The sequence below is a fragment of the Rattus norvegicus genome, chromosome X (assembly GCF_036323735.1).
Source record: "Rattus norvegicus strain BN/NHsdMcwi chromosome X, GRCr8, whole genome shotgun sequence".
Lineage (NCBI taxonomy): Eukaryota > Metazoa > Chordata > Mammalia > Rodentia > Muridae > Rattus > Rattus norvegicus.
The window spans coordinates 70,735,072-70,756,841 of NC_086039.1; the positions used below are offsets into that span (position 1 = coordinate 70,735,072).

Consider the following 21,770-nt stretch of genomic DNA (forward strand, 5'->3'; position numbering starts at 1 on the left):
ATCTTTTGATAGTAAAGATGGTCTCTGTGTTCAAGTGCTTTAAACTTCAATTGATATAAACAAAATGCATCTTGACAAGGGCTATAAATAGATATACAAACTGCCCAAGTGGAAAAACAACTCTTTAATCTGAGGGCTAGGAAAGACTTCATAAACTAGTAAAAGTTAAAGATTTTTACATGGTCTCATGTATCATAGACTGACCTTGAGCCTGCTCTACACTTGAGGCCTGTTCCCACCTTTCATGTTTGTGTGGCGCCAAGCGTGGCTCATTTTTTTTTTTTTTTTTTTTTTTTTTGGAGACAGAGTCTTACCATGTAGAGCTCACAGAGACTGGCCTCTGTTAGGATTAAAGGTCTGTGCCACCACACTCAATCCAAAACAATTATTATAATTAAAAAACCTTTTTTAGAACCAGGTGTGATGGTACACACCTTTAATCCCAGCACTTGGAAGATAGAAGCAGATGGGTCTCTGAGTTTGAAGCCAGTCTGGTCTACATTGTGAGTCCAGGACAGCCAGGGCTTAGTTACACAGAGAAACCCTATCTTGGAAAAAAACAAAAAACCTTAATATTTATATTTTAATTATGTGGGGGTGGTTGGGTGTGTGAGGCAAGGGGCCTGTGGAGGCCAGAGTTTTAGTAAATACCACTCGGGAAGTTAACTAAATAATAAAGTGGAGGGGAATGAGATTTGGAGACTAGTAAAGAAAGTTTCAACACTACGCATGCTGAAAAACAGTTAAGATGCAGTACAAAGTACATGGTTGCACATGCCCTTAGTCCTAGCTCTCAGGAGGCAGTGGCATGCAGTGAGTTCGAGGACAGCCTACTTGGTCTACATGGTAAATTCCAGGATAGCCAGGGCTCCAAAGAGAGACTCTGTTTCATAAAAACAAAAACAACATGGGCAATGGTGGTGCATGCCTTTGCAATGGTGGTACATCCCTTTGATCCCAGCACTTGGGAGGCAGAGGCAGGTGGATCTCTGTGAGTTTGAGGCCAGCCTGCTCTATATAACAAGGTCCAGGACAGCGAATAACAAAACAGAAAAAAGAAACAAAAAAGAAAAAGAAAAGAAGCAGCAATAGGCATGGAAAAATGAAAAAGTAGGACAGATTGTATAGACAGTAGGAAAGCAGAATTGATGCTTCATAATTGGACCACGATTGATACTTTCATAAAATGCTCTGTGTGTCTGTGTTTTAAGTAGGACATTATAGTTGAACTATACAAGGAGAGCCTTGTGGGCCAAGTGTGTGACTCACACTGTTATTTCTAGCACTCAGGAAGCAGAGACAATCAGATCACAAGTCTTTTTGAGTTTTACATAGAGTTCTAGGCCAGCCATAATTACATAGCGAGACCCTGTCTCAAAAGCAAACATCAAAGAGACAATGTTATAGATGTTAACCTAGGATATGTTCTGCTAGAATGGGGGTATAAACTATTTAACATGAAGTATCACAGTGAGTTTTGTCTTAGCACTTACATTTTAAAACTGTTTTTTGAGATGAGGGAGGGTCTTAGTGTGTTGCTCAGACTGGCCTACAAATCTTGTCCTTGAGTGATCCTTCTGTCTCAGCTCTCTAATACAGGTACACACAGCCATACTTTACCCTTATTTTAATTTTTCATTCAACTTTTTTTCATTTATTTATTTATTTTACATCCCAATATCCAGTTTTTATTTAATTTTAGGTCCATTATATACAAGACTATTTCCATAGAATTTCAAATTTTCATTCTTTTTTAATGATAGCCAAATTTCTTTGAATATGCAATATTTCTCCATCTTTTTGTTTCCCATTCATGTTTCGCTTAGAGCTTTTGAGATGGTCTTGCTGTGTTGCTTAGGCTAACCTCAAATTGGTCATTTTCCTCAACTTCCTCAGTGCTAGGATAGTATAGATTTATGCCTCTGTGCCCAGGTTTTTACTCCAATATAGCTTCTACTATGCCAAGTATAGCCTAAGTGAACAAGGTCACATAATTCTTCTCGATAATAGAAACTTTACAGTCCTTATCTTGATCTTGCTCTGAGAGAGTTAGACTCCCTTTCTTGAAACTACTGTGGTGACAGCTGTCCTCCTTTTTAAACCTTTTCTGTCTCCTTACTGAATATTCAACTATCATCTCTTTCTTGATGACACTATTGTAAACAAAGTTTTATGTCTCCAACCACCTGCTTTAAAATGTTCTTTTTTTAAAATCATGACTACATGTCTGTATACCATGTACATACAGCATCTACAAAGGCCAGAAGAGAACATCAGATTTAGATTCTCTGAGGCTGGAGGTGGGGAGGATAAATTAGTTATGAGCTACGACATGGACATGTGGATGCTGGTCCTCTGCAAGAGAAGCCAGTGCTCTTAACCATTGAGCACCTCTTTGGTCTTATAAAATAAGTATTAGAAAGAAAGGCCAAAGGGCCAAAGATAAAAGCACAGTGCCTGGAAAGTGAGGTGATGCGATAGAATGACAAGAAGTATAAGAAAGCTTGTCAGGATCAGGTCTGGAGAGTTGGGTTTGGCAGTGTTTCATCACTTACTGAATAAAAGTTCAATAAGTGTTGCTTGTCGCTCTTTATCAGGACACTTTTGTAGTACTGTATGTTTTATTGAAATTTGAAATTTGGGCTGGGCATAAATTTAATTCCAGCACACTCTAAGCAAAGGCAGGCAGATCTCTGAGAGTTTGAGGCCAACATGATGGTGAGTTCCAGGCCAGACTAGCTAGTGTTGCATGGTAAGATTCTTTCTCATTGTATAGCCCTGGATAACCTGGAATTCCCTATGTAGACCAATGTACTTTTTATCTGAGTGTTGGTAACACTTGCTTTTAATCCCAGCACTTAGGAGACATAGATAGGAGGATCTCTGAGTTTCAGACCCCCACGGATATATGTAGGACTCTGTCTCAAACAATAAAAGCAAACATAAGTAGTAATAACCTCTTTTTAAAAAAACATTGTTATTTTGTTTGTTGAAGACAGGGTCTCACTCTTGGCTAACCTTAAACTCATAAAGACCAGCCTGCTTCCGCCTCCTGAGTGCTATAATTAAAAGCATATGCCACCACATTCAGCTTACCTAGACTTGATTATGTAGACAAAGCTGGCCTCTGCTTCCTAAGTGTTGGTATTGTTTTCTGCATGTGTATGTGTGTGAGTGTGATATTTATTTTCTTAGGAGAGAGTTATTTCTAGTACGGTAGAAGTAGTAGTAAGGAACTGTAAGCCTAAGAGTAATAGCAAACCTGTTTACCTAGTGAACAGGTGCTTGTCTTTGTAAGTTTACAGCTGTCTAGTAGTAGCAATGCTTGCTTGTTTTCTCCTCTCCCTGCTTTGTTTGCTTCTCCTTATATCACTGCAAATACAGGAAAAAAGGGACTTTTTATCTTAATAACATACTGGTTTCCTAAAGAAGTCATTGAAATTACCACTACTTAAGAACATGATTCTTTAGGCTCTGCAAATTCTTACTAAATTGGGTAAACTCTAAGGAAATGCATTTCCCCCCAGTAAAACAGTTAAAGTCCCTCTGGTCATGATTTAATAAAAAAGTGAAATATAATCACAGGTTTTCTTTTTCTTTCTTTCTTTTTGTTAATGGGTAACTTAATCTGTTAGGTAGAATGATAATTTATCTTTCCTGGTAATTATGGAATCATTTTGGAAACGCGCGCGCGCTCGCGCGCGCATGTGTGTGTGTGTGTGTGTGTGTGTGTGTGTGTGTATTTCTTTGTAGGGTCTAGGGAATTGGACTTCTATTTCTGTTTAATTCTCCCTCCTGGCAGACTCAACACTTTGATTGTTCCTGGAGAGGCCCTGTTACCTTCACATGTCTATCTTTTTTTTTTTCCAAAGCTACAGCTGATCAGCCTACTTTTAGTAAGTTCCTGGTGTATTTCAAAATACAGAGTAGTAATTTTAGCTTTATGGAGGTGGATATAGACCTTTGGATAATTTTATTCTACCCAGAAAAAAAGATATATAGGGAATTTTGTTCAGGAAGTTTGTGAATCTATTGGGTAATCATTATTCTTCATTCAAGAACTGCTGCTATAAATATCAGTAAGAAAATGTCTGAGTAATTGTATACACTTAACAGTGGTTTACCAGCTCTAGCATATTTCATTATAAAGACTTAAATGCTAATTTTCTTACATAATATCATAATGGAATTAAATAACTGGAAACTCTAACTGTTGAACATAGGCTGTCTAAAATTAGTAGTAGTTAAAGATAGCTAGTGATAAAAACATAGGCAAGGGATATCATTTGTAAATTAATTTTTTATATTCTAGAGGCATTATTAGTGAATATTTCTTTAGAGGTATTGGTTTCAAAGGAAGTTGGAAGAGATGTTTTAAAAATGATTTCCATAGAGAAACATTGCAAACATATAAAACTAATTGCCTTCATATTATAATTGGCATGGTGAGAATTTCATCTGTGTTTACATGTCCAAATTGAAATCAAATAAAGGCTGGATTCCTAATCCATGTTCTTGTAGGCATAAGAGCCAGTATAAAAAGAACTGGTGTTCTATTAGTTCATTTTAAACCTGTAGCCTACCTGCAGCCTTGATTTGTCTGTATCATTAGATAATCTCCACATGAACGCTTGTTCATCTGTCTCTGTGCAGACACAGACTAGAGGTGTTGGATATCCTTTTCTCTCATTCTCTGCCTATTCCTTTAAGGCAGGTTCTACTCCTGAACCTGCAACCTGGTCTTGCTAGGCATGAATCCAGCAAGCCCCAGCAATCCTCCTGTGTCTGTTCTGCTCAAATCTGGGGATACAGGTATTTTGGAGAATGTCCAGCTTATTATGTGTGTGCTGGGATCTGACTCTAGTCTCTATAATTGCAGAGCAAGTGCTCTTAAGCACTGAGCCATCATTCTGGGTCTGCAATAAATTTTTATTAAGACAGAGTCTCACCGGGTAGTGGTGGTGCATGCCTTTAATCCCAGCACTCTGGAGGCAGAGGCAGGTAGATCTCTTGAGTTCAAGGCCAGCCTGGTCTACAGAGTGAGTTCCAGGACAGCCAGGGCTACACAGGGAAACCCTGTCTTGGGGAACAGGGGCAAGAGTCTTGCTCTATAGACTGGGCAAGAACTTGTCATTATCCTGCCTCAGTCTCCCAAAGTGCTGGAATTATAGGCATAAGCCACCATGCATGGCTTGGCTGAGAACCTTTGTATATAGTCTCCTTTCTGTCAATATTTTGAATATCAAACTACTGATTGATTAGAACTAGGAGATTCAAAAATAACCAAAACAGAAAAACAAACTATGCAGCACTATGCATGCACTCGGGAGGAAGAGGCAGGTGGATTTCTGAGTTTGAGGCCAGCCTGGTCTATAGAGCAAGTTTTGGGAGCCAGGACTACAGAGAAATCCTCTTAAAAAAACAAACAAACAAAAAAAAACTAGGAGATCAAAAATCCAGAAATAAGCTATAGCTGTACTTTGTGCATGTTGGGGAGGAGGATAGGTGACACAGTATCTTGCTGTTACAAGTTGTACTGGCCTCCTGCCTCAGCCTCTGTAGTACTGAGATAAAAGGTCAGTGCCACTACACTGTTCTTAATTATGTGTATCCTTTTGATGATTGGCTTAAACTTTCTTTCTGGTTTGTATCTGGCATAAGGATACATCATCATCATCATTTTTGTTTTCCCAGACAGGGTTTCTCTGTGTAGCCCTGGCTTGTCCTAGAACTTGCTCTAAGACTGTGGCCTCAAACCCACAAAGATCGGCCTGCCCCTGCTTCCCAAGTGCTGGGATTAAAGGCATGTGTCACCACTGCCTAGTGAATTTTATTTTATTTTATTTTATTTAATTTTGTATAATTTTTGTGTGTGCGTGTGGTAAAGACTGAAGCCAGAGTCTTGCACATGCCAGGAATGTACTCTCCAATCAAACTATATCCCCAGCATTGTCTCATTTTTTTCTAAAGATTTTACTTTATATGGTGATGCATACCTTTAATCCCAGTACATGGGAGACAGAGGCAGGAAGATCTCTGTGTGTCGGAGGCCACCCTGGTCTACATAGCACATTTCAGGATAGATAGCCAGTGCTACTTAGAGAGATCCTATCTGAAAAAATAAAAAGATTTTTATTCATGTTTGTGGTATATGTATGTGTGAGAGAGAGACAGAGAGAATGATCATGGGTGCCCTTAGAGGTCAAAAGAGGACATTGGATCTCCTAAAACAGATGACTATGAGCCACCTGAGGTGGGGGTCTGTGTAAGAACAGAGAGCATTCTTAACTACTGAGCTACCCTGGAGTTTGGATATAAGATAGAAGGTCTCTAAGTTTTACATGCCAACCTCAAATTTAGCTATAGTCCAGGTTAGCCTGTAGTTCATGATCTGCTGCCTTAGCCTCCACAGCACTGAGATGCAGGCACAAGTGTGCCTGGCTCCATTTCACATAGTTAAAAAATAGATTGTATAGACTTAGGAGATGTTTTACTTGAAAAGGAATCATTTTTTAGCTTCATTTTATGTGTATGAATGTTTTGCGCTATATATTTCTCTACATCACATGCATGCCTGGTACCCAAGGAGGTCAGAGAGGGTGTCGGATCTTCTGGAACTGGAGTTACAGATGGTTGTGGACCACCATGTGAGTGTTGGAAAATGCCCAGGAATCCTCTACAAGAACAAGTGCTCTTACCTTCTGAGCCCACTCTTCAGCCCTTGAAAAGGACTTTGTTATCCATATAGTGGCTTGTAATAATTATAGTAGATATGGCTAGAAAGCTTCACAAGTATATATATGGTATACTTTTTGTGGTGCTATATTGCCAAACCCAGAGCCTTGTGCATGGCAGGTAAACTATACTACTAAGCTATATCTCAAGTCCTCCTTCCCCCAATATATGGTATACTTTTTATTATTATATCATGATAAACAGTAGGTAAATTTCATGGATTACATCTGTGAAAACTTTTCTTATTGGTCTGGGAATATATTTCAGAGAACTTTCCTAGAATCAAAGTAGACCGGGGTCAATACCCAACACCAGATAAACTGGATGTGGTGGCGCATGTCTGTAATCTCAGCACTCAGGAAGAGGCAGTCAGATCTCTATAAATTCCAAGGCCAACCTGGGCTACATACAGAGACCCTGTCTTAAAACAATAAATTAAAGATAAAAAGAGAAGCTGCTGTTTCTAAAACATTTGTACTTAGGAAAATGGAAATGGACAATGGTTAAATAGGAGTCAGGAAAGAGTAAATCAGGGTGTTCTTGTGGCTAGTAGCAACTCTGTTTTAATAGACCTGTAGATTCTCTCTCTTGCCATATCTTAATTTTTGTTGTTTTTATTAAACATGGCCTCACTGTGCAGTTTTGGATTGCCTGGAACACACTATATATCTTCCTGCCTCTGCCTCCCGAGTTCTTGGATTAAAGGCATGTGCCACAATGCCTGACCATTAGCCTATCTTAAATTTTACGAAACATCAACCATTGGGTTTTTATCTGAACTCTTGTAGTACATGTTGTGCATTAGTTTTTTAAAAAGTTTTCATTGAGATATTAGTTACTATAGGAAAATGCATATAGGAGCTGAAGATGAATCTTAGTTTGTAGAGTGCCTAGCATACATAAAGCTCTGGGTTCAATTGCTAGGAAAACATCAACTAGTCATAGTGCTGTGGACCTGTAATTTGAACATTGACTAGCTCTTCATTTATCTTAAGAATTCATTCATTCATTCATTCATTCTTTACTGTGACAATGTCTTTAGTATGTAGATCTGGCGGGCCTGGAACTGTGTAAGCCAAGCTGGCCTTGGATTTACAGAGATTCACCTGTCTCTTTCTCTGGAATTAAAAACATGTGCCAACACACCTGGCTCAAGGGATTATTATTTTAGATTTGATAGAGTTTGGCTTGAAAAGTAGTTCTTATTTTGTAAGTAGTCTTTATATTTTAGGGTAGTTCCGGTTTATGGCAAAATTGAAGTTACAGAGGTCCAATATACTCCCTACTCCCTTATACCAAACTGGTACTATTCTATTCATAGATGAACCTCCATTGACACTCCATATCACCTGCAACTATAGTTTACATAAGGACTCTCCTTTGTTTATTTTGGGTAGGGTCTCTAAGCGTAGCTTAGAACTTATTGTGTAGAGATAGAGTGGTGGATGCCTATAATCCCAGCACTCAGGAGGCAGAGGCCAAGGGATCATGTGTTTGAAGCCAGTGTAGAACAACACATAATGAGATCTTATATCCAAAATGATTTGAGGAGAGTCTGAAAAATTAAAATATAAGTGAAACAAGACTAGCCATGTGTTGATAATTGTTAAGACTGACTAATTAGGCTAATTGGAGTACTAATTAGTCTGATTTTGTATGTTTGAAGTTTTTCCACTTAAAGCTAAGTGTGGTGGCAGAGGCAGGTGGGTCTCTGAGGTTGAGGCCAGCTTGCTCTACATAATGATTTCCAGGACAGCCAGGACTATATAATGAGACCATGCCTTTAAAAAGGAAAAAAAAATACAAAATTCAAACAAAAATTTTCATTTAAAAAAGTTAAGCAGAAGTTTAAGGATTAAACATAGGTTTTCTGAATCTTGAATAATGATACATATTATTGGGTAAAAAAAATTATCAAGGATTTTGTTTTTAAATTGCAATGTATGAGGCTAGAGTGATTGTTCAATTATTAAGAGCACTGGTTACTCTTCCAGAGGACCTGGGTTGGCTTCCCAGCATGTACATGGCAGCCCAAATCATTTATTTGTAACTCCAGTCCAACAGCCTCTTCTGCCCTCTTTGGGCACCAGGTATGTATAGGGTGTGCAGAAATACACATGGGTAAAACATCCACAAACATAACATAAAAAAAAAAAAAAACTTTAGCAAGGTGGTGGGTTTTTTAACAGTTTTAATCACTGCACTCAGAAGGCAGAGGTAGGCAGATGTCTGTGAGTTCAAGACCAGCCTAATCTACATAACTAGTTCCAGGACAGCGAGGGCTATACAAAGAAACTCCTTAATAAACAAACAAACAAACAAACTTTAATGATTATTTTAATAAATAAATTGCAGTGGATTTATTAAATCAGTATGTTGGAGAAATGCAAAATTCTTGAAGTTACAAAGGTAATGGCATTTTACTTCTTTTGTAGGGCCTGAGAGTCAGTATACTAAGACTGCTCAGGAGATTGTGAACGTTTGTCACCAGACATTAACTGAGGTAGGTGGTAGTGAAGATCTAGCTCCTGAAACCTTTGTTGTGTCCTTGAGTTTGAAACTTTACCTCACTACCCTATTTACTTTCAAATATAATATTCCACCTTCTACCCTCATTCCATTATTTCTTTCTCTGCTTTCTTTAGGTTATCAGCTGTGTTCTGCTCTTAGAATAGAAATACTATGAAGACTGCAATTTTCTAAAAATGTATTTATGGGTTTTTTTTTTTTTTTTTTTTGTATATGAGTGCTCTTATCTTCATGTACACCAGAAGAGGGCATCAGATCCCATTACAGATGGTTGTGAGCCACCATGTGGTTGCTGGCAGTTGAATTCAGGACCTCTGGAAGAGCTGCCAGTGCTCTTAACCACTGAGCCATCTATCTCTCCAGCTTCGAAGACAGGAATTTTTGTGTGTGTGTTTTATTTTTGCATGCGCATTACCTAAATGTTGAATGAATTCATTAATTTCATTTGTTTGCCAGTATGATGAACATTTGACTCAACTTGAGAAAGATATTTGTACAGCTAAAGAAGCAGCTCTGGAGGAAGCAGAATTAGAAAGTCTAGACCCAATGACTCCAGGACCTTATACCCCTCAGGTAAGCCGAAGGATTAGGAGCTTCTTATGATCGTCTTATGGTTTGGGAAATTGGGAGCATGTTAACAGATCTGTTTACTGAGATACCATTCTTCTCTGTCCTTCCTCTTCATATGCCTTTCGTGTGCTTTCTTGTCTTCTCAAAGGCTAAGGTGAGTGAGGGCCATGGGTCTTTGTGGCCTTGTTGAATCCAGAAGAGGCAACTATGGGATGAATGAGTTGGGTGGTTGTTTATAGTGTGTGAGAATACCAGATTCCTGACTACTATAGCCAGAGACATCCTCTAGGTCTCTAGTTGTTTTGTTGGTAAATTTTGGGGTTCTAGGACATCCTAGAATGCAGGCTGCTCAGTTAACAGATAGGGGCCAATTGTTCTCGTGCCTTCTAGATATCTGATTACCCATTATTTTAGCAGTATGTCAGTATAGCTTTTATCACTTAATTTCCAGGGTTAATTCCTTTCCTACTACATGAAGACTGTTTTAAGTTTATATGTTAAAAGACTAGAAAGAAGGATGAATAAGGAATTTTTAGTTCTTTCTGGTCTAACTGAATCTGCTGATTATTTCCTCTAGTCTTAGAAAGTTGGCATATTTGAAAATAGACTTGAAGTAGAATATTAACAGGTCCTTGGTCTATATTGGAGACACAGTGGTGGAACAGAAAGAACATGAGGTTTGATGTAAAACAGGTCTGAGTGTGAGTCTTAGCTCTGCTAGAATCTAGTTTCGTGATATTGGGAAATTAACATTTCTATTTCCATTTCTCTAAGACATGCTTTCCAACATTAAATGGGTTAATTTGTATGGCACACTATAGGCATTTGGTAAATATTTGTTTCCTTGTATATATGAAGGATTTTTTTTGGTAAAGTTCCAGAGGCTTTTTCAAATTTAACTGAATGCTTTAATGCAGAATTCCTTCCAATTCTATAGGGTTACTTTTCATTCTTCTCAGGTTTCACTTCAAACTTATATGCACCATACATGATCTCTGTTGGATTTTGCTGTCTTTCTTATTGGTACACTTTCTCTATCTATCTTTTACTCTTTCTTTCATCCCAAAACATAGGTTACTGAGGGGCCAGGTATAAAGAACCCTCAGATACTTCTTCAAGGTCCAGAACAAGGAAAGGCTCTTGGAGTTGTATGGGCAGATTGGGTCAAGGGGGCTTGGGTGAGTGATATTGCCCAGGAAGGCCTTGTTTGCTAATAGACTCAGTGTCCACAAGGTACTTTCTGGTAAGTTAAAGCTTGGATACTAGCTATCATTCTCTAGCAGAATCTAACCACCAATTAGTATGTCTTTTTTCGGGTCTTAGACAGTCATAAACCTAGGCTATTGATGAATCAAAGTGTCCTTCCTGAGCAGTAGCTGCTTTGGTATACTTAGTGAGTTTCCTTTGGAGAGTATGGTATGGGTTGTACTGCTTCATTCTTTTCAGTTCACACTCTCATCTTTCCCTTCATTTATGTGTATAAATTTTAAGATAGCCAGAGTCATTGCCTGTTAACTCAAGGAAGATAGATCCCCATGTGTGTGACCATCCAAACTCATTAATATGAAAAATCAAAACATTATTAGAAAGTATCTGTATTAGATTAACCTGTCATAATACAGTTTTGATTGTATAGAAGCACAGCATTAATCACATCATTTTCAACTTCCAAATTGTGATAGTCAGTAATGTATTTGCATCTGGATACTTATACTGAAACTTGCATTGAGTTTAATACTTTGGAATCATTTTACAGTTTCCCACAATGCTCTTTATTTTCATACGTTTCAAAATTTGCAGAAAGTTTATTTGTAATGTAATATTTTGAAATCTATTTTGCTTCTATTATGGAAAATCAAATCTCAGTCAATCTTGTTTGCTTGCTTGTTTACAATACTTATACGGGTATGTACTTGTTTCTTTGAGACAGGATCTGGCTTTGTGGTCTAGACTGTGATGTTCCTGATTGAACTTTCCTGGTGCTGGGGCTATAGGCTTTTGCCACTATTCCTTGCTCATAAGCAAGTTTTGTATTGATGAAAGAAATATCATTATTGGGGAGAATTAGAAGATAGGGCTAGAGAGATGGCTCAGCAGTTAAGAGTGCTCGCTGCTCTTTCAGAGGACCTGACTTTGGTTTCTAACACACACGTTCTGTGACTTGCTGTTTTAACTTCAGCTCCAGTGGTTCTGACACCTTCTGGCCTCTACAGACACTGTACTCACATGCACAAGCCCACACTCAGACATATATATGAATGTATATATATTTCGTTGTTGTGTATATATAGAGGGTTTCTCTCTATAGTCTTGGCTGTAGACCAGACTGGCCTTGGACTCACAGGTATCTGCCCACCTGTGCTTCCCAGGTGCTGGGATTTAAAGGCAGGCACCATCACCACCCAGCCACATAATTTTTTTTTTTTTTTGGTTCTTTTTTTCGGAGCTGGGGATCGAACCCAGGGCCTTGCGCTTCCTAGGTAAGCGCTCTACCACTGAGCTAAATCCCCAGCCCCCACATAATTTTTAAAATGAAGAAATGAAATCATTTTTTAAAAATTATTGAAAGATACAAATAAGTATTACTTATCAATTCCATTTTCATAACATCAACTTCTGAATATTTTGAGCTTTCATATCTGTGATATGTGTATTTATGTCTGTAAATATACTTTAAAAGTGAAATTAATGAATGTTATTTTCTCATCATATTTACTTTGTGAATATTTTATCTAGTCTCTCTTATTAAGTTGAATCCATTTGCTAAATTCCTGCTCTTTTCAGGGATGGTAAGAGGGAAAGGAGCTATCATTTATTGAATACTATATATTGAGTACACAAGCTCTAAATTCTCACAACAACCCCGTGAGGTAGATTTATCATCCATGTTTTACAGTTGAGGAAAACAGGGTGGTTAATGATGGTAGAGCCAAGACTCTGTCCCAGGGCTGTTTACTCCAAAGCCCATGTTTTTTTTTTTTTAACCATGCCATTTTGCTTTGAAGTATCATCCTCAAGCTTATGAACTATCAAACCATTCCGTGCTCTTTTTGAAATTTAATTCCTGTATCCAGTTTCCTTTCATGTCTCTAAGTCAGTAAAACTATTACTAATATCCCTGAGCTTAAAAACAGCAAGGCAAGGCTTAGAAGAAAAAAGTAGGTTACTGACTAGAAAGATTGTTAATACATAAACGTCCCTACATTTTATGCATTTCTGCTTTAGTTTTTGAACATATACAATAGATGCCCGTCTGCTAGAGTAAATGTTATTTGAAGGATTCTAAAAATTTGTATACAAAGCTGTACCAGGCTGTGGTTCCTCTTTAACTGGGTTGTTTTGCATGTCCTTTTTCTTCAGTGAATTTTATAAAGAAGAATTCTTTGTATTCTTCTAGCTGCTTTCCTTGGTAGAAGCTAAGTTGTATGTTTTATGCTACAGCCTCCTGATTTATATGATAACAGCACATCCCTCAGTGTTTCTCGAGATGCTTCGGTGTATCAAGATGAGAGCAATCTGTCTGTCTTGGATATTCCCAGTGCTACTTCAGAAAAGCAGCTAACACAGGTAGAATGTTATTCTTCTTTGTGAGATTGGAGGTCTGCCTGGTGACTGAATGTGCAGGGATGGAGTGATCCTATGGATCCTTTGGCCCTGAAAACAAGGTTTGAAATGTGCTGTCTGGTGAATGGTTGGCAGATTGAAACACAACAGACCTTCAGGGAAAGTATCTGAGGCATCAGAACAGCCTAGAAAGTGACTGACTAGGAAGACCAGCTACATTCAGAGACAGAGTTCACACCAATTGGGGTAGTATTTTATGTATTTTATGTTATAAACCAAATTTAAAACATGTGTAATTTTAATTGGCCTTTGCCAGAGGCATCAAAATATAATCCACATCTAATGCTATTCTCAAGGTTTCACAAGAGAGAACAAAACCCAGAAGAATTTTCTATCTCAAAAGTTTGGGTTAGAAAGGAAACATTCCCTTCTGATAACAGTTAAGAGTGGACCAAAAACTTCCCTGTTCTTTGGGTTTTCTTGCCCTGTCTTCCAAAGAATGACTGGGAAAAATACACATGCCTCGCGCTGTGTAAACAGCTTCCACTAGCAGTGCGGTTGGCTGGGATATCAAGGAAGAGCATCTGCCCAAGGTAAAGAATCCTTGGTTAGCTCCTACAGGCACATCCCTCAATGATGTGCTGTTTGTGTTCCTTACTCAGACTTGGCAGACTTGGCGAGGTAAGCTGGGTGAGGAATACTCTGGTGTAGATATTGAAGGGTATGAGGAGGAGGGGGATAGGAAACCTAAGACTCCAGCTCAAGTGAATATGCATACAGACAGCTTATGGTTACATTGCACATTTATATGATAGGAGCCCCAGTAGTGCAGGGCAGATCAAATCCCAAGGTGATATCATAGAGTCTCCTGATACTGAGCCTCAGTCTAACTTGAATCCTTGAAATAAGCTAAACAAAGCTATCCACTATAATTAATTTCTTGTGTGGCAGCAAATGGGATGTGGGGGAAAGTGTTCTGGTCTCTCGGTCAGTGATTGACGGCCACCTGGACTTGTTTAGGAAGGTGGAGACGGAGATGGTGATCTTGCAGATGAAGAGGAAGGAACTGTACAACAGCCCCAAGCCAGTGTCCTGTATGAGGATTTGCTTATGTCTGAAGGTGAAGATGATGAAGAAGATGCTGGGAGTGATGAAGAAGGAGATAACCCTTTCTCTGGTGAGTCTTCCTCCTTTGGTTCTGTTGTTATATAGTTCACTGTTGTACCTCAGGACTGAGTGGTAGCCTCTTTGCTACTTACTATGTGCTATTATAAAAAAATCTATCTCTTATATTAGAGTCCTATTAGTGGACCTGAGAGTACTGAACATACACTTAGAGGATGATCATGTCAATTAGCCTTAGGAGAAGTGAGGATGAACACAGGCATAAAGATAATAGCAGAAAAGGCAATGCCCAAGTAGCACCTTTGAAGGGTTGTGTTTGGGAGCAGGAAAGGAAAATTAAGCAAAATAATAGAAATGGTAAACTAAAAGTATTGGCAATGATAGAAAACAGGTACATTAGACTGAGAGGAAATAAGTTGCTTGAATTCAGTTTCTAAACAATAGATCTTACTACCACTGTTGACCTTTGGTAGTTAAAAGAGATGCCTTAGATGTGAGGACTATAGGCACAAATGAAGTCTGTGTAGACTACTTTTGGAATACTAGACTGAAGATGCTAATTATGACAAAAATTACTTTTTCTTTCTCTCATTCTTGTTTTGTTATTTTGAATATACTGTCTCCTGTATGCTAAGCAAACACTGTAGCACTGAGCCATAATCCTAGTCCATCAAGCTTATCTCTTAATGAAACACAATCTGTGCTTTTACAGCTATTCAGCTAAGTGAAAGTGGAAGTGACTCTGATGTGGAATCTGGCAGCATAAGACCCAAACAGCCCCGCATGCTTCAAGAGAATACAAGGATGGGCATGGAAAATGAAGAAAGCATGATGTCCTATGAGGGAGATGGTGGGGAGGCTTCCCGTGGTTTGGAGGATAGCAACATCAGGTAATGGGCAGCAATATGCTCTGAGGCTGTGGTAACAAGGGGCTAGCATCAGATAGCTTTCATCTGTCAAACATTTCCTGAGCACCTCTACTTGGGCCAAGCATTGTCTAGCCTCTGGGGATACACAGAGGAATAAGACATAACCTCCTCTTGAGGAGCTCTTCTAGTGGGAAGATTGACACAAATCATTGTAGATATGATGTTCTAAGTACCGAACCATAAGTAAGTATAAAGTGCTGGGGTATCCCCAAAAGGGGGTGTCTTACTGTGACTTTTAAGTAATCGGTCAATTTCATGTAGAAGTATTTGAACTATGCTTTACAGGATGGATAGGAGTCTGCTAAGCATTTACAATGGCAGCAAGGAGGTCTTTATTGATGAAATAGTATGTCAGAGGCATAAAAATAACAACATGAGTAAAGGGAGTGGTTGAAGAATAAGACTTTTGAAATAGGAACAGACTATATTATGGAGGACGATAAGTAACATCCCAAGGCACTTTTATTTTGTTCTATTAGGAGTTAATACTTTCAAGAAAAGGAAGTTGTTAGGTATGCTGGCACACTTCTGTAATCTCAGTTCTTAAGAAGGTATGAGTAGGAGTATCCTGAGTTTAAGGCTAGCCAGGTGAGGTGCTGCATGCCTAAAAAGAGACAGTGGATCTCTGAATTCAAGGCCAGCATGGTCTACACAGTGAGGTCCAGGCAGTAAAACTCTGAGCCCTACCCCACCCGAGAGAGAGGTGGAGAGTGGGGAGAGAAGAAAACCACAAATCTGGGCTATGTATTAAGATCCTATCTAGGAAAAAAATACAGAAGATATGGGTGTGGTGATGTGTTCCTATGCATACTTTCAAGGTGGAGGTAATCCTCAGCTATAAGGTGAGTTCAAAGCCAGCTAGAACTATATGAGATACTGGAAAAAAATACGAGGAAGAGAAAGTAATATCAAATATGTGTGCTAGATAACTTTTAAGGGCAGTAGGGACAGATAACAGCAGCATTCAGTTGAATTTGGGGATTAAATCTAATAACGAGAATTTCATTGAAGAAAGAAGAAAAACAGGATAGGAACATGATTTTCGTTTCAAACATGTTGGATTTACTACATATGAAATCCAGCAAGTAGGTAGAAATCTTTATTTTTTTATTCTGCAAGTATTTTGTCCTAAGTGAAAACACAAGTAAGATACAGGATTCCTTTAAGGAGCACTCACTGCCTCTCAGGAATTATGAAACAGGTTAGCAGGCAGTGGAACATGAAAGACATGACAGGTAACCACAGGGAGGAGAAGGGTGGGGAAGGAAGCTGATAAGAGAAGGAAACTGAATCAAATATAAGTAGTAGGTTTATAGGGTAAGAAACATACAGTATCCCAGAGACTTGGAACAGCATTGTAAAAACCCAGAGACATGAGACACTTACTAAAATTTATTTATTTATTTTCTTCCCATCCTGACCACCATTTCCTCTTCCTCCTTTCCTCCCAGTCTTTTCCTTCACCTCCCTTCCCTGCATCTGCTCCTCCTCCCTTTCCCTTTAGAAAAGAGGAAGTCTCCCAGGGGTGTCAACCAGCCTGGCTTATGAAGTTGCAGTAAAACTAGACACATCCTCTGCTATTGAGGCTAGGCAAGGCAGGCAGTAGGAGGAAAGTGTCCCAAAGGCAGGCAACAAGAGTCAGAGACAGGCTCTGCTACTGCCGTTAGGATCTCAACTTGAAAACCAAGTTACACAACTGTAACATGTGCAGAGGGCCTAGCTTGGTCAGTCCCATGCAGGCTCCCTGATTGCCAGTTCAGTTTCCGTGAGCCACTATGGGACAGTTTTAAAGAATATAAGTAGACTAGAGCTTTTGATTGATCTATGTAGTAGAAATTATTAAAGAAGTAGTTAAGAATATCTTAAATAGGGGTTGGGGATTTAGCTCAGTGGTAGAGCGCTTGCCTAGGAAGCGCAAGGCCCTGGGTTCGGTCCCCAGCTCCGAAAAAAAAAAAAAAAAACCACAAAGAATATCTTAAATAAGGTTCTTTTAAGTTTTTAAAGAAGTAGGTAAGACCAAGTTATGAAGGACACAAATGTGGGGTGGGCAGGTATTAAATGGGAATAGTGTATGATCTACTTTGTGTTTTAGAAAAGTATTTTATGCCCTAAAGAACAAAGGATACGGGCTGGGGAGATGGCTCAGTGGTTAAGAGCACTGTCTGCTCCTCCAGAGGTCCTGAGTTCAATTCCCAGCAACCACATGGTAGTTCACAACCATCTGTAATGGGATCTGATGCCCTCTTTCTGGTGTGTCTGATGATAGCTACAGTGTGCTTACCTAAAATAAGTAAAATCTTTTTAAAAAAAGAACAAAGGATAAAAGATGTGAACTAAGAAATTCACAAGTTCAAATGGTCAATAACTGTATTTTAGAAGTATGATAAACAATGTGATATACTTTCTTACTTAACAGGTTTGTGATGATTTGGGGAAAGGGTTTGAGGAAAAACGACATTCCTAAATGGCTAGTAATAAATGTAAACAGATAGGGTAGGTGAGAGTGAAGTATAACAATTATGTCACTCTAAGTAAAAAAAAATTTAAATCTGTATTCCCATTGGTTCTAAAGTTCTTCATCTAGGAAGTTTTCCTATGAGAAGTCTTTTATTAAGATGTTTGAGTAGCCAGATGTGATAATGCATACCGTTTACCCCAGCACTCTAGGGAGCCTGGGGCAACCTGGTCTACATACAAGTGAGAGACTATTAAATAAATCATGTTATAGCCATATACCAGAATATCATACAGCTGTTAAGTCTGGCACATTGTAAACCCTGCACTTAGGAGGATGAAATAGGAGGATCGCAAATTTAAGGCTAGCCTGAACTGAATAGTGAGACTCTGGCTACAAAAACTACCCAGAGAATTATGCTGGAGACTTGTATTGACACAGAAGAATAGTCATTGTAGTCATTATTGGAAAAAAAGCACATTTCTGAGGAACAAACATCTTTTTCAGTTTTTTTTAATGTTTAAGTTAATTGACTTATTTCTTTTAAGACAGATTTCTCTGTAATCCAGGCTGTCCTGGAACTTGCTATGTAGACTAGGCTAGTCTCAAACGTGGAGATTGCCTGCTTCTACTTCCCAAGGGTTGAGATCAAAGGCATGTGCCACTACTCCTGGCAAGCGTATTTTTTTTAAAAAAAAGATTTATCCATTATATATAAGTACACTGTAGCTGTCTTCAGACACACCAGAAGAGGGCATCAGATCCCATTACAGATGGTTGTGAACCACCATGTGGTTGCTGGGATTTGAGCTCAAGACCTCTCGAAGAGCAGTCAATGCTGCAGTCAGTGCTCTTAACCGCTAAGCCATCTCTCCAGCCCAAAGCATTGTATTTTTCTAAATATAAAATATTTAAGTATCTAAAATGCATAGAAAAAAGTCATATATAAGAATATTATCTCTGGGGGATGGAGAGATGGCTTAGTGGTTAAGAGCACTGACTGCTCTTCCAGAGGTCCTGAGTTCAATCCCCAGCAACCACATGGTGGCTCACAACCATCTGTAATGGGACCCAATGCCCTCTTCTAAGTGTGTCTGAAGTCAGCGACAGTGTACCCACATACATGAAGTAAATAAATAAATCTTAAAAAAAAAAAAGAACATTATCTCTGCTAATCTCTGTAAAGATACTGCTAATCTCCTCCCTCCTTTTTTTCTAGTGTATGTTGTAATTTTTTTAATAGCAAATGTCATTTGTGGGTTTTTGTGAAATAAAATTAGGATAAACAGAAAATAGAATACACTTGCAGAAATGTGAAGAATTAGTTGAAGGAACTCAATCCTAGAGCCCTGAAGACTTTTCAGTAGTGCCAGCCAGGCACCTTAAACACACAGGACTAAGTGACAATAAACAAAGCAGGAATAGAAAGGAAGTAATAGAGACACTGTATGTTAGAGAAATTATTCAGGACTGTTAACTAATTTTGGATACATAAATGAGTGAAACTAAATACAATGAAAGAGTGGGGCTTGACAGTGTGTATGGTCATGTTAGTCAGTAGTGAGTATTGGTCAGTTTCAGGTTCTCGTGTATATGAAGTTGACAAGTTGATGTTTTTGAATGGGATCATTTTTCTTAGGGGCACATGAAACAGTTAACAGCCTGTTTGTGTCCAGGGGAGGTGAGATGGACTGATCCCTTGACAGTATAAAGCATGCAAATGATTGGCTAGGGGGTGGTGCCCAAGCTTGAGAAATGTTGTTTCTCTTCTCAGTTATGGGAGCTATGAGGAGCCTGATCCCAAGTCGAACACCCAGGATACAAGCTTCAGCAGCATCGGTGGGTATGAGGTATCAGAGGAGGAAGAAGATGAGGAAGAGCAGCGCTCTGGGCCCAGCGTTCTAAGCCAGGTCCAACTCTCAGAGGACGAGGAGGACAGTGAGGATCTCCACTCCATTGCTGGAGACAGTGACTTGGACTCTGATGAATGAGGCTTCCTTTAAGCCTCTTCAATCAGCCTAGGCCTGTTACCTTTCCCCCAGCTTGTTTATGTGTATATAGTAGCTAATAATGATATCACTAGATTAACACCTCAGTTTTAGTAATAAGTAAAATAGTAATTATTTCTCTAGATCATAGAGTAGCAAGTTCTTTTCCCTAAGAGAGAGCAGACTCCCTCTTCCTCATTATACTCCTTTAATGGCATTTATTGTTTTTGGTGTATAAACATGCCACCATTTTATTTTCTAATTGGTAGACTAGAATAGACGAAAACCCTTCTGCTGGTTTAGAGAATTAGGTCCTGATGGGCTGGCTCTGTGTCACACTTAAAATGTAATCCTCTCGAACAAACTGATTGTTCATGTATTACTTACTTGGATGGACAATGCCTTGTTGCTAAATAGATTACAGGGATGTAGCTATAAATCTGTGAAACAGCCTATGTATCCATGTAAACGTGCTCTCTCCCATCCTAGAAAAAATTATAGGAAAACGGTTCCTTAGGGCAATGACTGTCTTTTGTTTCTTTTTTATGCTTAGGATATGGTTTTATGCAAAGTAGCTACTCAGTAGATGGTCTTAAAAATCACAAAATCCCAACAAATATGTTACTGTGTACCTGACTCATGCTAAGCACTCTATCATATCCTTGGAGTGCAAAGGTTAAATAAGAGCTTGCCATCAAGTTGGGGCAGTGAGACTGGAATTCAAGCCATGTTAATAAATCATAGAATGTAAGTACAATTAAGAAACTAGGTGTAAAGTACAAAGAAAAGAATTAGAAGAGGTCATGTTTGGAAAGCAGAGAAGTCTTCCAGAGGCCGCCTGAAAGCTGACTGTTGAGAAGTCGTAGATAAGTACTATCTCAAAAAGTTCAGGCAGGGTGTTAACAGTTCACAGTCTAGATATGACAGAACGTGTTCCTTGTTTGTACCTGCCTTGTTTCAGAAAGGATGCTGAAGTGACTAGACATGACACTGAAAGACGGACAGGAAGCATATCTTCAAGAGCTTTGCATTTGAGCTAGGCGTGGTGGCGCACACCTTTAATCCCAGCACTCGGGAGGCAGAGGCAGAGGCAGGTGAATCTCTTGAGTTCGAGGCCAGCCTGGTCTGCAGAGTGAGTTCCAGGACAGCCAGGGCTGTAAAAAAGAAACCCTGTCTCAGAAAATCAAAAGAGAGAGATAGATAACAGTGAGTAAATGTTATATTTAAGAATATAAAGTCTCGAGGATTAGATTTGTTTAAGAAGTTTTCAGAATGTTGAATGAAGACAGAAATTGAGTCAAATAATAGACATGTATGATTCAGTTTATGTAAGACTCAAAAACTGGATGTATATGATATGTTTATATATACTTGTATGTGCAAAGTTTTCAAAAAGATATGAAAGAATATACATTAAAGTATTAGCAATGATAACCTCTGAAGGATGGGAATAGAGAGGAGGTGGTTTATTTAGTTTATATACAGTAGGTAAGTGTTACGCTTTTATTTCTGTATCTCAATTTTATAATGTGTATTTTTTTTTAAATAAAACTTTAATTTAACAGAGATTCAATGGAGAGTTATTTTGAGTGGAGAGCAAATGTAGTTCAAACTAAGGGGAGTGGAACCTAAAGTTTGATGGTGCCACTGGAATGGAGAAAAGGGGAGTGGCTTTGAGACATCTTCAGAAAGAGGTGTGAGCAACAGGACTTCATAACCAATTGGCACTTGAGACTCCACACTTGATCTTAGCCAAAAGGCCGAGAAGCGATGGCACTTGAGACTCCAAAGGAGGACTAGAATGGGTTTCTAGAATTTTAACTTGGGAGATTAAATAGGTACATGATATTTATTTTTATATTGTCCATATTTATT

General features: G+C 38.7%; 1 protein-coding gene across 6 annotated transcripts in view; it reads left to right on the plus strand.

The window, feature by feature from the left end:
• Taf1 (TATA-box binding protein associated factor 1) overlaps nucleotides 1-21,464 on the plus strand; it is a 75,635-nt gene extending 54,171 nt beyond the window's left edge. For 4 of the 6 annotated variants that reach the window (XM_039099743.2, XM_063280029.1, XM_039099745.2 and 1 more), the window contains exons 33-38: nucleotides 9,171-9,238; nucleotides 9,721-9,837; nucleotides 13,276-13,401; nucleotides 14,419-14,575; nucleotides 15,236-15,413; nucleotides 19,682-21,463. In XM_039099743.2, the coding sequence (XP_038955671.1) occupies nucleotides 9,171-9,238; nucleotides 9,721-9,837; nucleotides 13,276-13,401; nucleotides 14,419-14,575; nucleotides 15,236-15,413; nucleotides 19,682-19,898 (863 nt within the window). In that variant the 3' untranslated portion in view covers nucleotides 19,899-21,463. Of the gene's footprint in view, nucleotides 1-8,729; nucleotides 8,826-9,170; nucleotides 9,239-9,720; nucleotides 9,838-9,982; nucleotides 9,989-13,275; nucleotides 13,402-14,418; nucleotides 14,576-15,235; nucleotides 15,414-19,681 lie in introns of those variants that run through there. The other 2 variants (NM_001191723.1, XR_005497977.2) reach the window with 2 other exon arrangements.
• Nucleotides 21,465-21,770: the final 306 nt, after the last annotated feature.